The sequence below is a fragment of the Kogia breviceps genome, chromosome 3 (genome assembly GCF_026419965.1).
Source record: "Kogia breviceps isolate mKogBre1 chromosome 3, mKogBre1 haplotype 1, whole genome shotgun sequence".
NCBI classification, from domain to species: domain Eukaryota; kingdom Metazoa; phylum Chordata; class Mammalia; order Artiodactyla; family Physeteridae; genus Kogia; species Kogia breviceps.
The window spans coordinates 100,762,208-100,782,160 of NC_081312.1; the positions used below are offsets into that span (position 1 = coordinate 100,762,208).

Below are 19,953 nucleotides of genomic sequence, written 5' to 3' on the forward strand. Positions count from 1 at the left end.
CTGGTCCTGGGCTTTTGTTTGTTGAAAGATTTTTAATTACAGTCTTAATTTCAATGCTTGTGACTGGTCTGTTTATATTTCTATTTGTTGGTGGTTCAGTCTCGGAAGGTTGTGCTTTTCTAAGAATTTGTCCATTTCTTCCAGGTTGTCCATTTTATTGGCATATAGTTGCTTGTAGTAATCGCTCATGATCCTTTGTATTTCTGCAGTGTCAAAAGCACAAAGTCAGTTGTTACTTCTCCTTTTTCATTTCTAATTTTATTGGTTTGAGTCTTCTCTCTTTTTTTCTTGATGAGTCTGGCTAATGGATTATCAATTTTGTTTATCTTCTCAAAGAACCAGCTTTTAGTTTTATTGATCTTTGCTATTGTTTCCTTCATTTCTTTTTCAGTTATTTCTGATCTGATCTTATGTTTTCTTTCCTTCTGCTAACTTTGGGGGTTTTTTGTTCTTTCTCTAATTGCTTTAGGTGTAAGGTTAGGTTGTTTATTTGAGATGTTTCTTATTTCTTGAGGTAGGATTGTATTGCTATAAACTTCCCGCTTAGATCTGCTTTTGCTGCATCCCATAGATTTTGGGTCGTTGTGTTTTCTTTGTCATTTGTTTCTAGGTATTTTTTTGATTTCCTCTTTGATTTTTTCAGTGATCTCTTGGATATTTAGTAGTGTATTGTTTAGCCTCCATGTGTTTGTATTTTTTACAGATTTTTTTCCCTGTAATTGATATCTAGTTTCATAGCATCGTGGTCAGAAAAGATACTTGATATGATTTCAATTTTCTTAAATTTACCAAGTATTGATTTGTCACCTAAGATATGATCTATCCTGGAGAATGTTCCATGAGCACTTGAGAAGAAAGTGTATTCTGTTGTTTTGGGATGGAATGTCCTATAAATATCAAGTCCTTCTTGTTTAATGGATCATTTAAAGATTGTGTTTCCTTATTTTTTTTTCGTTTTGGATGATCTGTCCATTGGTGAAAGTGGGGTGTTAAAAGTCCCCTACTATTACTGTGTTACTGTCGATTTCCCCTTTTATGGCTGTTAGTATTTGCCTTATGTATCGAGGTTCTCCTATGTTGGGTGCATACAAATAGGTCTTTTAAATTCCTCAGGATTTTGTGACAGTTTATTTCTCACCTGTGACTGAATATTTGCTTATACCCATGACCCTAAAGCAGTCGTTTTCAAAGTACAGCCTGCCAACAAGATTGAGTTGGTCAAGACCAGCATTTTTTAAAAATGTTTTTAAAGTAGAACAGAAAATAGCAGTTTATTGCACTTAGTGTATTTATTACATCCTGAAACTCAGCTAAATCCAAGTGTTAACAAAAATGTCTTTTTCTTAAAAATGTGTGTATATGTCTATAGCCCTTATATATAAACAAGCATGCCTTAGAAGCTATAGTTTGACTCCTTTAAGCACGTGGTCAGACATCACATCACCAACAAAGGAGCAGACTGACATCATGTGATATGTTGCATCGAGAAAGATGTAACTTCACCTGTATGTTGTATCCCTGCCAAAAATGTTTAATTTAAATATGATCATGATGAAATAACTAGACATATTAAAATTGATGGACATTCTGCAAATAATTAAATAAACTGTCCTGAATTCTTAGAAAATACTAGTCCCATGAAAAAAGGTACGAGAGTCATTCTAGAATCTAGATTAAAGGAAAGTAAAGACACATGAAATAAAATAAAACGTGTGATCTTTGACTGATTTTGGGATTTAAAACAGCTAAAAAGGACACTCTTGGTACAATTACTTAATGTTAGGTTGGTATAGTATCAGTCAGTATTAAATATTAGATATGTTATTAGGTACATTAGGTAATATTTTTGTGTTGATTCGATTTTTAATGTGATCATTGTATTTTCATTTTGTTGGAGAAAGTTTTTGTTCTTAGTAGATACATACTGTAGTATTTAGGAGTGAAGTATCATGATGACTGTAACTGTCTCTCTGCCATCCAGAAACAATATGTAGATAGATAAACATGTTTATGTAAATATAATGAGAGAAATAAAGCAGATGTGGCAGAATACTAACAATTGGTGAATCCAGGAAAAGAATGCATGGTGTTCATTGTATTCTTCTTGTCACTCTTTGTGCTTGCAATTTTTCAGGATAAAAAGTTGGGAAAAATAAATGCAAACTGTAGTTTGGTTAGCCAACTACATTACCCTGTTTTTTGAGGTAGGCTCTTAAATCTACCCATGAGCCACTTTTAACTGCATTAAGTGGCTTGGCATGCTGACTGCAGTGCCTGTCATGGGAACTGAATGTGTCTCAGCATGGTGGTTTAGGGCAGCACTTCAGAGTAAGATAAATCTTAGTTCCTACACCAGCTGAAACAAATACCTTGAGCAAGTTAACTCTCCTGAGCTGCATCTATAGTTTTCTCATCTATAAAATGGGAATAATAATAGAAACTCCTTTGTAGGATTGTTTTAAGGATTAAGTACCTGTCATGTAGGAGCATGCAGCAGATCTTAGCTATGATGGTGGCAGTGGTGATGATGAAGAAGAAGAAGACAGCAACAACAATTATGTTGGTGCCTTTGCAGCTAAGTCAGAGGTTCTTAACAGGGAGATGATCAAAACCATCCATGGACTTTTTTCAAAACACGGGTTCCTAAGTCCTTCTCCAGACCCTCTGTGCCTGAATCTCTTGGTTGAGGCCTGATGTACTTTGTTGTTAGCACAGGATTCAACAGTGAACAAGAAATAGTCTCTGTCTTCCAGAAGCCTGTAGCGCGGTGGGCACTTAGTTATACTCCTGGTCACCAAATGTCAGAGAATGGGAGGGAGAAATTTCCATGGATGGATTAGGAGAGAAAAGCCAAGGTTAGCATTTTGTGATGGAGAAGAAACTAATCAGGTTTACTTAAATTTTCTTTGCTTCCTATAATTACTACAAAAGGAGACACTGGAGGGTGTGTGGACCATAAACTTTGAGGTACCCTTGTCTTATGTTCTACTGTGTGAGAAGCTAACGTTATACAGCTGATTTTTAACCAACAGTCCCAAACTTCTCACATCTGAATGAGTGTTCCCTGCTACATAGTTGCCTTGGGAAGCCAGATGGTTTCTTAACTGGACTGTCATTGCTTAAACATCTCTTTGCTCTACTTGGAAACTGCCTTTAAAACCAGTTTAGGACCCCACAAGAAAGCCAAGCTCATTGATTTGTGTATATCACATTTTGGACTCATAGTGATATTACCCAGTTGATTCACTTGCCATAGTCATTAGACTTGTTTCCAGAAAATGCATCCCAAGATAAAGATATGCTCCTCGCAAGAATATTCAAAAGAATACATTAAAGATTCGGAATGTATTTGGGGTCTAGAAAAGTTAACAGTCACTGTCATATCCTTGAAATAAGTACCTGACTTCCCAAAGGTACAGCCTGACTTGGGTATTGGGTGCATATGTGAATGGGTCTCATTATTTTAAATGAATCAAATATGGCCCCACATCTTGTCCAGATGCTTTCAACATGAGGGCACTGGCTGCTGTATTAGACCTTCAGGTTGTATATCAGTGTTTGAGATGTGCGTTTGTATAAAGTCCAGCCAAGAATAGTCACGTGATGGGTGATGCCTGAGTGATTGAAATTTCTTTTTCTTTTTTTTTTTTTCGCCTGTGCAGTTCCCAGTGCTGCTCCTCAGAATCTGTCTTTAGAAGTAAGAAATTCAAAGGTAAAACTTTATATTGCTGTCGTTCATTTTCTATTTGCCTCAGAAGGGCAAATAGAGAGGGAGATTCTGTATCAAAACAATCATAATCAAGCAAAGAAATAAAGTAACGTAGATATTACACTTGCCAGTTTAAAGCTGGGCTTCAAAGCCAACGCTGGTTTATTCTGTTCAACTTTACTGCCTTTCTGTTGTGCAAAAATTACTTTAGCCTTTCTTCAAGTACATTGCTATTATTATGTAAATCATGACATCCTAGATGTTAACCATCCGGAACCTTGGTGACAGGTAGAAAGAAGTAAGTTGTTGTTTATGATACCATAGCCTGTTTAGTACTGTGAGGTGAGCCCAGTGTGAATCAAAGGCAGACGTCTGTCAGATGGTTGCATTGCTGAAGCTGTCCCTCCTGATCAAGTTCACTGTGCACTGAAGGCCATGTGTGCCTCTCAGACACCCAGAACCCCTACTGGGCTGCATAGACAACTGAGACAGTCAATTCTTTCAAAAAGGACTGTGGGACTCCTTTTCCTTTAAGAAACAACCAGCTGTTGATTAACAGTCCCCTCTTTGAAAAGTTTTAGACAGAAATTGTCTAATTTCGCTGTTGCTACAGTGGAAGTAGAAGAGAACCTTAAACCTAACAGTAGTTTACTTCCTAATCCACATGCCTCTGACCTTATGTTTTCCTTCAAAAACTTTCCTGAGACTTTTGCCCTATGTCTTCATTCTGGCAAAATAAATCAAGTGCCCAGCGTGTACTGCCCACAAATACAGTCTCCCCATTTAATCTTTGATGGTTTTAAAATTAAACACTATTTTTGAGTGATTATTAAATAACTTAGTAAAACTCTCTCTGAACACTCTGTTGCTTTTATGGTTCCTTCTCTTACACACTGAATTCACAGTAATAATACATAAAACAGGACCAAGATCTGATATATTCGGTCTTTTCCCTGTAATCTTGTCTTTCCCAGAGTATTGTGATTCACTGGCAGCCACCTCCTCTGGCCACACAAAATGGGCAGATCACTGGCTACAAGGTTCGCTACCGAAAGGCCTCCCGAAAGAGTGATGTCACTGAGACCTTGGTGACTGGGACACAGCTGTCACAGCTGATTGAAGGTAAGCTGCTTTGCACATAGGCGAAAGCTAAGAGATGGTGTCTCTCTCAAACATTGAATTGTGCTAGTCTAATGACTGCTCTGGGCTGTTGACTTACACAAAGCAAAAATGTTTTAAAACAATTTGTAAGAGTTCAGTCTACTTCTGACTCGATAAAAATTAGTGGAAAACACCCTTACAGGTTCTGCCATCTCTGGTGAAATTGCATTTGAGTTTCATTGCCTTACTTGTGTTTTCCTGTGTTCTCCATGTTTTCTTTTTTGAATATACACACACACACACACACACACACACACACACACACACACAAACACATATATAACTCTTTTGTAATCTGAAAGAAAGGTAAAACAGAGCTATGTAAGCAAAGAATCCACTCAGTCTAGTTGGTAGCAGAGGCCTACAAAATGACTTCTATAACACTGACACCACTCAGGTATATGTGGCCTGAAACAACATTTGTGAATAACCACAGCCATGCAATAATCATTCTTGCTTCTACAGACATGATAAAATTCTAGAAAATTCTGTCAAGGATAGCTCTTTTGTATAGTTCTCCCTTTGTGTGCAGCAGAGCAAGTGGCACATCTGATAAAAATGAACCCTAATCCATATAATCTGTATAGGTTCCTGAAAATTGGAGAGCCAGTGACAGAGAAAAACTGTACTCCAGTAAACCAGCAAGCTTTTCTCTGTACTCCTCACCTCATGGATGAGATTGACTTCTTTCAAAATAGGAGAAGGTGAATGTTTTTCTTCAAGGGTATCTTTCAGTCTTCTAGTTTCCTCTCATGAACCCCACAGCTCTAAGCTGCAGCAGATAAATATGGCTGTAGGGGTGTTGCTGAGAAGTCTCACCAAAGGAGCATTACAGCAAAATTGGTCACGGATGTTCTTAAAAGTCAGTCTGATTTTACTCCAGACACAGATAAATAACATTTCCCAAAGATAAGGCTTTTATTTTGAATGTTTAATAGTAGATATTTATTGTATACCAGGAACTCTTCTTGTTTCTAATAAATAAAAGTAGATACAGTCCTTGCCCATGAGGAGACTATGTTTTCTCAATGGAACATTTGATGTATAAGCAGAGTACCACTTTCATCATAAAAATAGCCTTTTCTTTAATAAGAAAATTCTTGCATTTTAAAATCATATTTAGATTCATTCATTTGTTTAATAGACTTTATTGAACTTTTATTAGTAGGTACTGGCACTGAGTATACAATGATGAGCAAAAGTGGAGATCATTATTCTCTTAAAGCATTAACTTGAAGCTGATAAGTATTAGAGAACAGCATGGGTTCCCAGGATCCTGTACTGAACAACAAATTGTAGGATTTTAAGTTTTAGCCAAAAGTAATTGTTGTGTCTTCTTTTTGTACCACTTACAGCACTAAACACATTCTGCCATATCTTTATAATATGAATCTAGTGCCTTGGTTTTAGTCGATGAGCTCTCTAGGTTGTCTTGAGGGAGAGAAGCTCAGCTTCTATACTCACACGTCTCTCTCACTTGCACCTGCTTATGTGCACTCTCTCTCTCTCACTTGCTCTCTCCCTCCCTTACATTCCAACTCCCCAGAGGAGAGGGAATGATAATCTGATTGGTTGAATTCTTCCAGGTCCTCAGTTGATCCATGTTTGTTGTCTGTTAAAGTTACAAATGCTTGTGTAGCCCACTCTGGCACATCTTGTTCAGTGTGTGCAGGGAGGAGACAGAGAGGTAAACTGACTTGGCCCCAGCTGTTCTGCTTCTCCTCCTGTCTTGCTTCTTGCTTTCTTGTGGACAAACAGAATCAGGATGGGCCTGCAGAGAACAGAACCTCCCATCTCTCCTCTCACACCATGTGACAGGATTGATTAACTGAGCAAGGGCTCATCCTGCATCCTAGCCAACTTCTCTCTCAGTAGCTCTCTCTTTGGAATTTCTGTACTGTGTTGCTGGCCAAAGATGCTGTTATTTGAATATGGGGAGGTAGGATAATTTTTCATAACCCTTACAAGACCTATCACAATATCTAGAATCTAAGTGCTCTAAAAATATATGCATGTGAACTGTACACTTAAAAATGACTAAGATGATAAATTTTATGTTATATGTATTTTAACACAATAAAGAGAAAAAGATGGAAGCATGAATATATGAATAGCTGACCATATTATTGACCTGTTACCCCACTTTGTAGGGTAGACTTCTACATGTAGATCTTTGTTGCCTTTGGTACATTGGTATATCAGGTACTTTGTTAGCTGATAGTAAATATGAAAGATTGCATAGTAAAAAGGCTTTATTTCTCTTTTACTTATAGTATATACTTATGGGCAATAGGCTGTTGAGAAATAGAGTTCTAGGCCATATTTGATGTTTAAAATTTTTTCTACTGTGGTTATGGGGTGGTCCAGAGAACAGAGGTAAACTGGTAGTTGTTATACCTCTGCATTATTTTCTGGTCTTTGGTTTCTTTTGAGACCAACTGACTTTGTTCCTTTGGCCTCTTTTTGGCCTTGGCCTCCTTAGTAACAAAATAAAGGGATTGCATTAAGTGATCTCTAAGATGCCTTTAAGCTCTTTTAAAAGATCTGAAGTCTCCTGGGAGCTTTACTCATTTTGTTTTCCTCTTGGACTGTGTGGGCTTTAGCCTCTACTTCAGAGGTAGGAACTCCTCTGTGCTGTATTTATGTATCACTTGTTCTGTATTAACTTTAACTGAAATGTTATCAAGATAGTAGCTTTTTTTGGTTTTTTTTCTATTATAGACTGATTTAAGAAAGTAGCAAACTGCTTAAATATTCTTTTTCATCTTTCTTTTTTTCCTTTCTGAAATATCAAACCTTTTTTTTTTTTTTTTTTTTTTTGGTGGTACGCGGGCCTCTCACTGTTGTGGCCTCTCCCGTTGCGGAGCACAGGCTCCAGACGTGCAGGCTCAGCAGCCATGGCTCACGAGCCCAGCCGCTCCGTGGCATGTGGGATCTTCCTGGACCAGGGCTCAAACCTGTGTCTTGCATCGGCAGGCGGATTCTCAACCACTGCGCCACCGGGGAAGCCCAAGATAGTAGCTTTTTATTAAGTTGGTGGATGAGATATTTGCTTTAATGAGAGATTACTGATCTTTTGTTTTTCCAAAGCTCTTGTTTCAGCCTTTTTTTTTTTTTTTTTTTTTCTGTCGTTTGGGTTGCAGGTCTTGATCGGGGGACTGAATATAATTTCCGAGTGGCTGCTCTAACAATCAATGGTACAGGCCCTGCTACTGACTGGCTGTCTGCTGAAACTTTTGAAAGTGACTTAGATGGTAAGAACAACAATCGGCAGGATTGGCACAGGCTAGGTACTAACTGAAGTCAAATGAGTCACACTGGAAAGGCACAGATTTGGGGTGTATGTGGCTTAAATCTGTGAACTTCAGTGGATTTATACTGCTGTCATTCCTGTAATACAGCAAGTCTCCTGGAATGTTTTTTTTTTTTTATTAGAGAGAACCATCCCTTTAAGCAGAACCAGCACAAGTAAAAATGTCCAAGTGCTTTAAGTCTGGTTTTTTTACCAAGGTCATCAAGTAGATAAATGATCTAAACTTTAAGGCTGAACCACATAAATTGTGCCTTTATTTCAGTTACAGTTTCCCTTTTCCCTTAGTCCTGGAAACCTTTCCCTTTTTCTCACCTGTTTATTCAGTAACTCCATGTGGGAGTGTGTATGTACCTTTATCAGAGACAGGTGCTGCACTTAAAAGACCTGGGTATTTAATTCTTTGGTTACTAATTTTTAAATAGTGGTAGAAATTTATGCCTTGAAATAATGTATGTGAAAGATACTGTAAATTGCCACCTTTTAAAGCCTCTTAGTCTCCCACCATTTAAATCAACTTGTGGTTCTAAAGTTTCATATTTTCTGACTTACCATATTACTTTGGGGAGTAAATAATTGATATCATTGATGTAATATGATACTTGATCACCTGTTGACAGCAGACTTCTAATTAGTTGATGTTGTACCTTTCTCATTCCACCTGGTAGAGTTTGGGAATCAGATGTAGGACCAAGAGGAATGGGTAACAATTGAAAGACAATTTATTTGTTTTTCTCCATTGGGAAGACGTTCTTGGATCTCTTTCTCTTCCCTTTCAAATTAATACTGCAGTGTTTTGTATTTCAGGCTTTTTGAGTTTGTTTTCTTAGACTGCAGTAAAACCATGGGCCATACTTTACTATACATACAGATTCTCTTTGAATTCTTGGACAAAATGGAAAAAACTAAGCCACAAATAATTTGGCAGAAGGCTGAACACCCATTTCCCAAGCATGATGAAATATTCTAAAGGAAAGTGGCTCTTGATATCATCCTGCTTTTCTGTTTTCCTTCCCAGAAACTCGTGTCCCCGAAGTGCCTAGTTCTCTTCACGTCCGCCCACTTGTCACTAGCATCGTAGTAAGCTGGACACCTCCGGAGAATCAGAACATTGTGGTCAGAGGTTATGCCATTGGTTATGGCATTGGCAGCCCTCATGCCCAGACCATAAAAGTGGACTATAAACAGCGCTATTACACCATCGAAAATCTGGGTATGTGTGCTAAGTAGAGGAAGTAATCGCACATGTGATTTCTTTCTTTCTAACTTTTTATTGTGTAATAATTTTATTTTTACAGAAAACTTTCAAAAATAGTACAAAGAACTTTTATATATCCTTCACCCGATTCCCCAAAGGTTAACATTTTACCACATGTGCTTTATCTCCTATATATACCTGTTGTGTTTTTTTTCTCAGAACCATTTGCGAGTAAGTTGCAGACATGATGCCCCTCTATCCACTCACATTTACTTTTAATTTGCATTTCCTAAAAATAAGGGCATTTTTTAATATAACCACAGTGCAGTTATCAAAATGAGCAAATTAACTGTGAAGCTATCTGTAGACTTTATATTTTACTAGTTGTCTCATTACTGTCCTTTATAACAAAAGAAAAACATTGTTTTCTGTTGCCGGATCACATGTTGTATTTATTGTTTCTCGTTAGTTTTCTTTTATATGAAACAGTTCCTTGTTTTTTTTCTTGACTTTCATGACTATGACATTTTTGAAAAATACATATAGACCACTTATATTTTATAGAATATTCCTCAGTTTAGACTTTTGTATTATTTCCTCATTACATTCAGCTTATGCATTTTTGGAAGGAGTGACATAGATGCATGTGTTCTTGTCAGTACATCATATCAGGAGGCACATGAGAGTCTAATGCTAGTGATGTTAACTTTAACTGCTTGGTTAAAATGGTATCTTCCACATTTCTCCACTATAAAGTTATTATTTTTTTCCTTCATAATTAAAATGTACCTTGTAGGGGAGGTACCTTGAATCTTTGTAAATATCTTGTTTCTTGTCGAACTTTTACTCACTAGTTTTAGAATCTTTAGTTAACAGTTATTACTGTGGTGTTCCCCAAGTGGTGATTTCCTAATTCCATTATTTCTTCTACATTTATTAGCATTCTTTGATAAGAAAGAGCTTTCCTTCTCTTCCATAGTGAAAGAGCGGCCAATGGGAGTCTCTTTATGACTAGTTTCTCTGTCTGTTTGACATCTCCCATCTTTCTTTGAGCACTTTCTTCCTTTTTGACACAGTAAGATGTTACAGGCTTATCTTGTATTTTCCTAGCCTTTGCCGTTGAATCAGCTATTGCTCCTGATTTTTTATAAATGATATTTAGAAACCAATATCTGAGCACTATACATGGTCATTGTTACTGGGGTAGAAATCCTGAGGAATCTATTAAAAAGGCTACTAAAACTATAACTGGGTTTAAAAGGTCACAAGATACAAAGTCAATATATAGAAACAGTTCTATTTCCACATACTAACAATAAGCAATTGGAAATTGGAATTAAAATAACAATACCACCATCAACAGAGGAATGGATAAAAAAGATGTGGTAAATATATACAATGGAATATTAGCCATAAAAAAGAACAAAGTAATGCCATTTGCAGCAACATGGATGGACTTAGAGATTGTTATAGTGAGTAAAGTCAGACAGAGAAAGACAAATATCATATGATATTGCTTATATGTGGAATCTAAAAAAAAGGGTACAAATGAACTTATCTACAAAACAGAAATAGAGTTACAGATGTAGAAAATAAACTTATGGTTACCAGGGGGTAAGGGGGAGGAGAGATAAATTGGAGGAGTGGGATTGACATATACACACTACTATATATAAAATAGATAACTAATAAAGACCTACTATGCAGCACAAGGGACTCTACTCAATACTCTCTAATGACCTATATGGGAAAAGAATCCAAAAAAGAGTGGATATATATGTATAACAGATTCACTTTGCTGTACACCTGAAACTAACACAACATTGTACATCAACTATACTCCAGTAAAAATTTTTAAAAATAACAATACCACTTAATAGCATCAAAAATATGAAGTACTTAGGAATAAACTTTAAAATATATATATATATAGAAGATCTGTTCACTGAAGAGTGGAAAATGATGGCTGAGAGAAATTAAAGAAGACTTAAATAAATGGAGATACCATGTTCATGGATTGGAAAACAGTATATTACAATGACAGTCTCCCAAGCAAAATCCCAGTGGATTTTTTTCTAGACGTTGATAAACTTATTCTAAAATTTACATGAAAAATCGAAAGAGCTAGAATAGCCAAACATTTTTTTTTTTTTTTTTTTTTTTTTTTTTTTTTTTTTTTCGGTATGCAGGCCTCTCACTGTTGTGGCCTCTCCCGTTGCGGAGCACAGGCTCCGGACGCGCAGGCCTAGCGGCCATGGCTCACGGGCTTAGTTGCTCCGCAGCATGTGGGATCTTCCCGGACCAGGGCACGAACCCGTGTCCCCTGCATCAGCAGGCGGATTCTCAACCACTGCGCCACCAGGGAAGCCCCAAACATTTTTGAAAAAGAAGAATAAAGTTTAGAAGACCCACACTACGTGATTTCAGGACTTATTATAAAACTACCGTAACCAAGACATTGTGATAGTGTTTATGTAAAAGGTAGGTGAAACAGGATAGAGTCCACAAATAGATCCATACGTACATGGTCAACTGATTTTTGACAAAAATACTGAGATAATTCAGTGGGAAGAGGATAGTCTTTTCAACAAAAGGTGTGGGAATAATTGGATATCTGTATGAGAAAGAAAAAAGAACCTTCATCGACCCTTATCTCATACCATACACAAAAACAGATCTAAATACAACAGTTAAAACTATAAAACTTCTAGTAGAAAACAGAAAAAAAATCTTCATGACTTTGGGGTAGCAAGGATCTCTTACGAAGCAAAAAAGCACAAATTAAAAATAAATAATTAATAAATCAGGCTTCCTCAAGATTTAAAACTTCTCCTTGGAAAGACACCAATAAGATGAAAAGGTGAGCCAGAGACTAGAAGAAAATACTCATTCAAGTACCTGACAAAGAATTTCAGACTAGAAGATGTAAAAACAAACAAGCAAACAAAAAAAAGCACCTCTAACAACTCAATAAGAAGATAACAATCCAATAAAAAAGTAGGCAACAGATTTGGATGGACAGTACACCAAAGAAGATATATGAGTGGACAATAAACACATGAAAAGATTCTCAGCTTCATTAATCATCAGAGAAATGCAAATAAAGCCATGATGCAATATCACTACACAACCTCTAGAATTGCTAAAATTTAATAGACTGATAATATCAGATATCAGCAAGGATGCAGAACTGGAACTCACGGTTGCTGGGGGGAATATCAGATGGTACAACTGCTTTATAAAACAGTTTGGAGGTTTCTTAAAACGTTGACCATACAACCCAACATTCCCACTCATAGATAGCTCACCAAGATAAATAAAGACACATATCTACACATAGACTTCTACACAGGTGTTCATAATATATTTATTTATAATAATCTAAAGGGGGTAAACAAGTAAATGGTAAATTATACCATATCCATACAGTAGAATACTACTCAGCAATTTGAAGAAATAGGCTATGGATACATGCAACAAAATGAATCTCACAAACATTATGCTGAGCAAAAGAAGCCAAACACAAGAGAATACATACTGTGTTATTATATTTTTATGAAATTACAGAATGGACAGCATTTATTTATAGTGACACAGCAAGATGAGTGGTTGACTGGAAATTGGAGTGGTGGAAATTTACTGCATGGGGCATAAGGGAATTATTTGGAGTGTTGGAAATATGCTCTATCTTGATTGTGGTCATGATTACACAGGTGTATATATTTGTCAAAATTTAAAGTGTACATTTAAATGGATACATTTTAGTTTATACTAACTATGCCTCAAAGTTGAATTACAAAGCCAAAATTTTGAGATATAGTTAATATTTTATAATAGAAAGTGAATTGATTTGGGTAGGTGTAATTACTTTTCCAAATTGGATTATATCATTATTGAGATCTTTCTTTGAAAGACTTGCCTTTTAATTCAGAATCTTCCCTGACCAACTTTTTTGTTCACATCATTTATTTGTAAATATCTTTCCTCAGGAGAATTTTAGGTGTCTAACAAATTACTTACCTTCATCTTTTCTGGTAGAAAATAAGCAGCAATCTAATGCTTTATTCAAAAACAGAGTAGCCTTTCTCTTTTTCCTTTCAAGAATAAACAGCAGAGTTAACCTAGGAAGTGTTCCCCACACAAACAGTCTTATAAGGCAATTGTAGGAGAGCAAAAGAATAGGATAGGATAAAAATATCTCTGTGGTGACCCACTCCTACTGTTTCCTTTATGAAACTACTGAAATGAAAATCCTCCGCAGTGCAGGCAGTACGTGGTCTTTGACTTTCAGGTGCTTTCAGTCTAATAGAAGAAATGTAAAACACAGGAAACAATGAGATGAGTTGAAGTGAAGTATGTTCAGAGAAGGAAAAGGTGGTACGGCACAGTAGAGCAGTCAGGGAAGAAGCTTTACCTGTACTTGAAAGACTGAGTCAGAATAGTGTTTGAAAAGAAGAGATGAGAAGGAGCACTTCATGTGCTGAAAACAGTAAACAGATTTTATTAGTTAAGAGAGTGTACATTGAGAAGTAGCAAAAAATTAATTTTGCATAAAGTAAAATAAGCTTGCTATATTTATCATCACAGATAGAGCTAAGATGCATATAATATTGAACAAAAGTCAGCAGTTGAGAAATACTTTTAGGAATTCATTTATTCACACAAGAGCTCTCTCCTGAGCTTCAGATCCATGTAAACATCTGCTTGATGGGTATTTGCACTGGGATATGTCCCATATTCTATCATAATTTAATCAAAATTAAAATTAGTATCTTCTGCAAACTTTCAATCAATCAGCAAATACCCCAGACCCTGTGCTAGAGACAGAGCAAAGAATCCAACAGACATGATCCCTATTATTAGAAATAATACAATTTCTAAATAATTGAAATTGTTTACAGTGCTGAGGAAGAGAAATGAGGTGCCACAGGTTATGTAACTAGAGAGGCTAATCCAGTCTGGGAAGAGCCCTTTCAGGTGAATAGGCATTATCTAAGTAAAGAAGGGTGGCATGTGTCCCCGGCATAAGGGACAGCTGCACATGTTGCAGCCCAGTAGTAAGAGAGCACATAGTGCTCAGTGAACTGAGAGATGGCCAGTAAAGATGGAGCCCAGGGAGCAAGGCAGAGTGGTGAGAGGCAAGTAGGTATAATCAACAAGGCTTGATCATTTGTGTAGGGGAGGAGGGAGAGGTCTTAATGACTCCCAGGTTTCTGACTTGAGCAGCAAGGTGCATAGTTATGCCATTTATGAACTCTAGGGAAAACTGGAGCAGCTGAAGGAGCAGAGAAAGGGGAGAGAGAGAGATTTGAGACATCCAAGTGGAAATCCAGATAGACAGTTGAACGTAGAGGTCTGGTGCTCAGAAGAAAAGTCAGGACTAGTTTGCACTTGATGGCACATACATGCTAATCCAACCAAGGAAATAAATGAAAGCACATTGGGAGAGAGTGAAGAGTAGGAATAGAAGGGGGCCTAGAATCAAGTCTGGAAAATGTGTATCATAATTGCTCTGCCTCTGTCCCCAATTTCAGTGAATGACATCACCTTCCACCATGTTGCCCTGATATGCACCCTTTCCTGCCAGTCAAGTACTAAGTCTTGTTGATTCCATTTGTTGTCAGTTCTTTCTCACATTGGAAGACCAGGTGCCTTTATATATTGCTCACTGGTATCTAGAGGATGGGCCACCAAGCAGCTTTTAAAGTAATGCAGGCCACTTGAGGTGTGGCCACTTTGGAAATCTACCCAACTTTGCCAGAAGTGAGTGTTATGGGTCAGCTTCTCCCCCTGCAAAACTTCAGTGGAGCCCAAGTCTTCATTTCTGAAGCTAGACTTTTGAAGTACCCATAGTAAACCTTGCCTGGATCAGGAATGTGATAAAGTAGACTCTTCCTGATTTGCCTTAGCCAGTAGGAGAATGAATACCATTCCAACTATTTAATACCTCTCTTTTTCATCAAGTCTGACTAGCAGCATTTTATGATCACCTGGAGGAGTGTTTCTTTCAGTCTTACATTTCCTGCAGCATCACCTCCTAGCTGGTTGAAATTCTGGGCCATGTCTTTTCCAACCAAGAAGTCTGCATGAAGGCTAGATTAAGTTGGCATTCCTGGACTTGGAGGCACCCCAGAGAGTTAAGGATCTTCAGCAGTTACTGAGTTAACAGTTTATCTCCTACTTGTCTAGCTTGGCTGTTCCAGTCACTGTCCTCCTGAGAAGGAAAGGGGTTTGTTTAATTCCAAGCTCCACCTATGGGCTTCCAGCACATGAAAATCTTACTTACTCATTTTAATCCAAGCTCTTCACTATACAATAACATCACCAAACCATTGATTAGTTGAAGCCAAGAGAGGATTCAGGAACAGTCAACCTGACTCCTGGGACTAATTCCAGGAAGTTTATCCCAGCCAGTTTTTCTATATACTCTGTATGCTGCCATCTCCATACCTCCCCACCCCCAGAATAATCCCACATAAAAAATTTAAAAATCTTTCCTGGCTTTTTTTGCAATTAAGATTATGCATTGTCACCCGTGAATTTTTTAATTCTGTAGTGAGAATTTTTTTAAGTGTTTCCACTTGTTTCTTTCCTTCAGATCCCAGCTCTCACTATGTGATTACCCTGAAAGCATTTAACAATGTGGGTGAAGGTATCCCCCTCTATGAGAGTGCTGTGACCAGACCTCACACAGGTAAGGTACCCTGTCCATCTCTGGTCTTCAGCACTTTTTCCAGCAGCTTAAGTAGACTGTTGGCATGAGGCCTGCCCCATAGGTATCAGTGAAAGGAAAAGTGTATGGCAATTTAGGGTACAGGCTTCAAATAGGAAAATAAATGGGCTTTAAACATGGAAAGTTCTATGAATCCCTGTTTTGCTTTTTAGAACATGTTAACAGTCCTGTCATGTAAGCAAATCTATGTAAATGTGTAACACATGTTTTTAATATGTTGGGATCTAGAAAGCCTAGTTGTGAGAGAATTTAAAACAATTTTTCATCTTTTGGTCATATGAGTTATAACTAAAATGAGAAAAAAAATGAAAGGATCTCCATATCTATGAGGAAATATATAGGTTACTGATGGAATAATTGATGAATCCAGCATTTTTTTTATTAGTCACCTGAGTTGGGGAGGTATTTTTCTATGTGCTTTTTATACGCTTTATTTATAGAAAGTATGAAGTCATATGTACTATCCATTTGATCAACTGTACATTTATTACAAAAGAGACCAAATATTTATTATTTTTCTTTGTAATTTAATCTATTTAAAATATCTTTAAAAGAATAATGTAAAATTTCTGTAGATTATGTAAAACGTGATTTAGATTTGAATGAGAAAGTTCATTGAAGTGAATATATTAGAATTGCAAAGTTTTCTAAAGGGTACTGAAAACCAAAGAATTTATCATTTTCAGAAATGCTCTTTTCTATTTGTTTCTCAAAATTGTGAATCTGTATTACCTGCTATGTATTCTGGATACTTTGCTTAATAGTATGGATTTGGCATTATTCGTTTTAAAAAGATAATCTCTGTCCCCTTTTTATGCTTTTACTTAAAAACACCAGCACCATTGCTACATATTTGATAGTTCTCTCCTGTCTTCTGCTCCTGTGTGCTTACAATTTATAAGTTCTCTTAAAAATAGCTTTGGGGCTTCCCTGGTGACGCAGTGGTTGAGAGTCCACCTGCCGATGCAGGGGACACGGGTTAGTGCCCCAGTCTGGGAAGATCCCACATGCCACGGAGCGGCTAGGCCTGTGAGCCATGGCCGCTGAGCCTGCGCGTCCGGAGCCTATGCTCCACAACGGGAGAGGCCACAGCAGTGAGAGGCCCGCGTAACCACACACACACAAAAAAAAATAGGTTTGATATTTCAGAAAGGAAAAAAAGTAAGATGAAAAAGAATATTTAAGCGGTTTGCTACTTTCTTAAATCAGTCTATAATAGAAAAAAACCAAATTCAGAATTATTTTCTTTTATGTGACAAAAATATAACATGGCTAGAAATACACAAGGGGAAATGTTCATAAGTCATGTAACCTAGTTATCTTTTCCAAGAGTTGTTACAAATAAGAAAAAAGTTCTCAAAGAAGTCTTGGTGATGTTTGCACCTGAAGGTGCATTTTCTGTAACTAATTGGTATGTGTCCTGATCTTTGAACAAAGACCTTGATTATAAGGTATGCTGTTCCTGTGTTATTTTTAGTCTTCATTGTGTAGAAAATACACAAATGGAGACTGTTTCTTTAGCTTGGCAATTATTCATAAACAAGACCCATGCCATTTCAGATTTTAGGTTATAGAAAGGACTAGTCACCATAACTATGTGGAAAACCCACTTTAAAACCTTCACTTAAAATAAATCAGTGTGTATATACTTAGAAAACTGGCCAAGAGTTGGGAAAGCCCAAATGGATGCTGCTGTATTGCCGTGAGCTCATGGTGCCTTTGTGCTCATTCTGGCCTTTGTTTTGACAATGATGCTTAGAGAAGGTGTCTGTTGCATATGGTGCAGGACAGCACATGAGTATAGACTTTCCTTTCTATCAAATAAGTGCTCTGATTTCTAAAGTTCATAAGGCTGTGTCACTTAGACCCATAATAACTATGGCATTTCCCATAACTGATTGGGATTCATCAGTGGGTTATTCAAGTCTACTGGAGAAACTGTAGAAATATTCCTGCATGGCGTCAGCTTACCTTTCCTCTACGAAGAGTAATGCCCTTGAGTTCCCTTTGCTTTATTTGCATGTGAGCCATATTGCTGCACTTCTTTTAGACCCAGGACATCAGCAGATCTGAACTGGACCCTGCATGGGTATCAGATACGCCCAATACCAATGCCAGGCTAAGCTGCTGTTGGCTGATATTCAGGACTCATGTTTTAGAGTAGGGACCCCCACATGTCCAGTGATACCCATTGATAAGCCATGTCCCCAAAATTCAACCATCGTCACTGAAATATCAAAACAGATCATGAGCTTTGTGTTATTTGTTGAGAAAGAATACCCTTGATATTAAAAGCAGTTTTCATCCTTTAATGATCCTTTTTGGACAGGAGGTAGAATTTTCAAGTAATTTAAAGAAAATTATTTAGGAAAAAAGAAAATTCAAGTTTGAATACATTAATATAATTGACTGGATTACCAAATTTTATATACCTATTCAATATACATACAGAATACAGGAGAAGAAAATAGTTAATTACTGTTTCTCTAGATGCTTTCCTGCAATTTTTTCCTGAAAGAACACAAGTGGAAATATTCTTTTAAATGAATGGTGGTTATCTGTTAACTCCAGATTCTCTTTCTCTTTCTCCATTTCTCACCTTTCATTCCATTATATTACCCTGCATTTCCCTTTTCTTTTATTTTTATGTTTAAATGGCACTTCCATTTTTTAATTACTTTTTACCCAGACACTTCTGAAGTTGATTTATTTGTTATTAATGCTCCATACACTCCAGTGCCAGATCCTACTCCCATGATGCCACCAGTGGGAGTTCAGGCTTCCATTCTGAGTCATGACACCATAAGGATTACATGGGCAGATAACTCACTGCCCAAACACCAGAAGATTACAGACTCCCGATACTACACAGTCCGATGGAAAACCAACATCCCAGCAAACACCAAGTATAAGGTACTGGCACATTTGTTCTAGTTGAAAACCTAATTCTTGATATTTTCTGACTCTGAAGCTCTTGATTCATATATTTCCAGAATGCTAATGCAACGACTTTGAGTTATTTGGTGACTGGTTTAAAACCAAATACACTCTATGAATTCTCTGTGATGGTGACCAAAGGTCGAAGATCAAGCACATGGAGCATGACAGCACATGGGACTACTTTCGAATTAGGTATGTGTTGTCAGAACTTCGTCACATGGCATTTCTTCTCTTTGCAAGATGTGAAAGCCAGTGAAAGTCTGTGCTAATGTTGTGCCATATCTCAAGTCATAAGACATCATCTCATCACCTGTTTTTACTACCCAAGGAAAGAATTGAGTGCATGAATTGACATATTTACAGAACACAGTGAGCAGCTACAGCTGGAGTTCAGTGTTTGCTTTTTCAGCTGATGTATTATGTTTTTTCATTGTTGTACAAGAACATTAGCAAATAGGACAATATAATGCAAAGTGTACTAGATTTTAGGAGTCATAAGACTTGAGTTCGATTCCAAGGTCAACCATCTATTGACTGTGATTATAAGTCATCCAGCCTCTCTGAATCTATTTCTTCCATCTATAAAAGAGGGGTGATGTCTGCCTTTCCTACTTTATAGGGTAAAATAAAGTACCCTATAAACAAAGTACATGGTAAATTGTAAAGCACTGTGTAGATGTAAGGAATTACGGTTATTAACCTTGCCTTACTGGGAAATTGAGATAGAAAAGATGAAGTGGCCTGCCTTTCACCAATGCTATGCTTGCTAGAGCCTCAGCACTTTACCAGAGCCTCCCAAGCCTGCCCTAGGAGCTTTCTTGCAAACTGGTTAGTGTCTTATAAAATCTCCCACTGGAGTATTCTTAGGGTTTTTGTCTGTAAGTAAACATGAAAGAAAAATG

General features: G+C 37.1%; 1 protein-coding gene across 19 annotated transcripts in view; it reads left to right on the forward strand.

Moving 5' to 3' along the window:
* NEO1 (neogenin 1) overlaps positions 1 to 19,953 on the forward strand; it is a 248,708-nt gene that overhangs the window by 197,180 nt on the left and 31,575 nt on the right. For 12 of the 19 annotated variants that reach the window (XM_067029328.1, XM_067029315.1, XM_067029317.1 and 9 more), the window contains exons 12-18: positions 3,663 to 3,712; positions 4,684 to 4,831; positions 8,014 to 8,124; positions 9,199 to 9,393; positions 15,977 to 16,072; positions 18,801 to 19,024; positions 19,105 to 19,243. In XM_067029328.1, coding sequence (XP_066885429.1) covers positions 3,663 to 3,712; positions 4,684 to 4,831; positions 8,014 to 8,124; positions 9,199 to 9,393; positions 15,977 to 16,072; positions 18,801 to 19,024; positions 19,105 to 19,243 — 963 coding nt within the window. The remainder of the gene's footprint in view (positions 1 to 3,662; positions 3,713 to 4,683; positions 4,832 to 8,013; positions 8,125 to 9,198; positions 9,394 to 15,976; positions 16,073 to 18,800; positions 19,025 to 19,104; positions 19,244 to 19,953) is intronic. The other 7 variants (XM_067029327.1, XM_059055975.2, XM_059055978.2 and 4 more) reach the window with 1 other exon arrangement.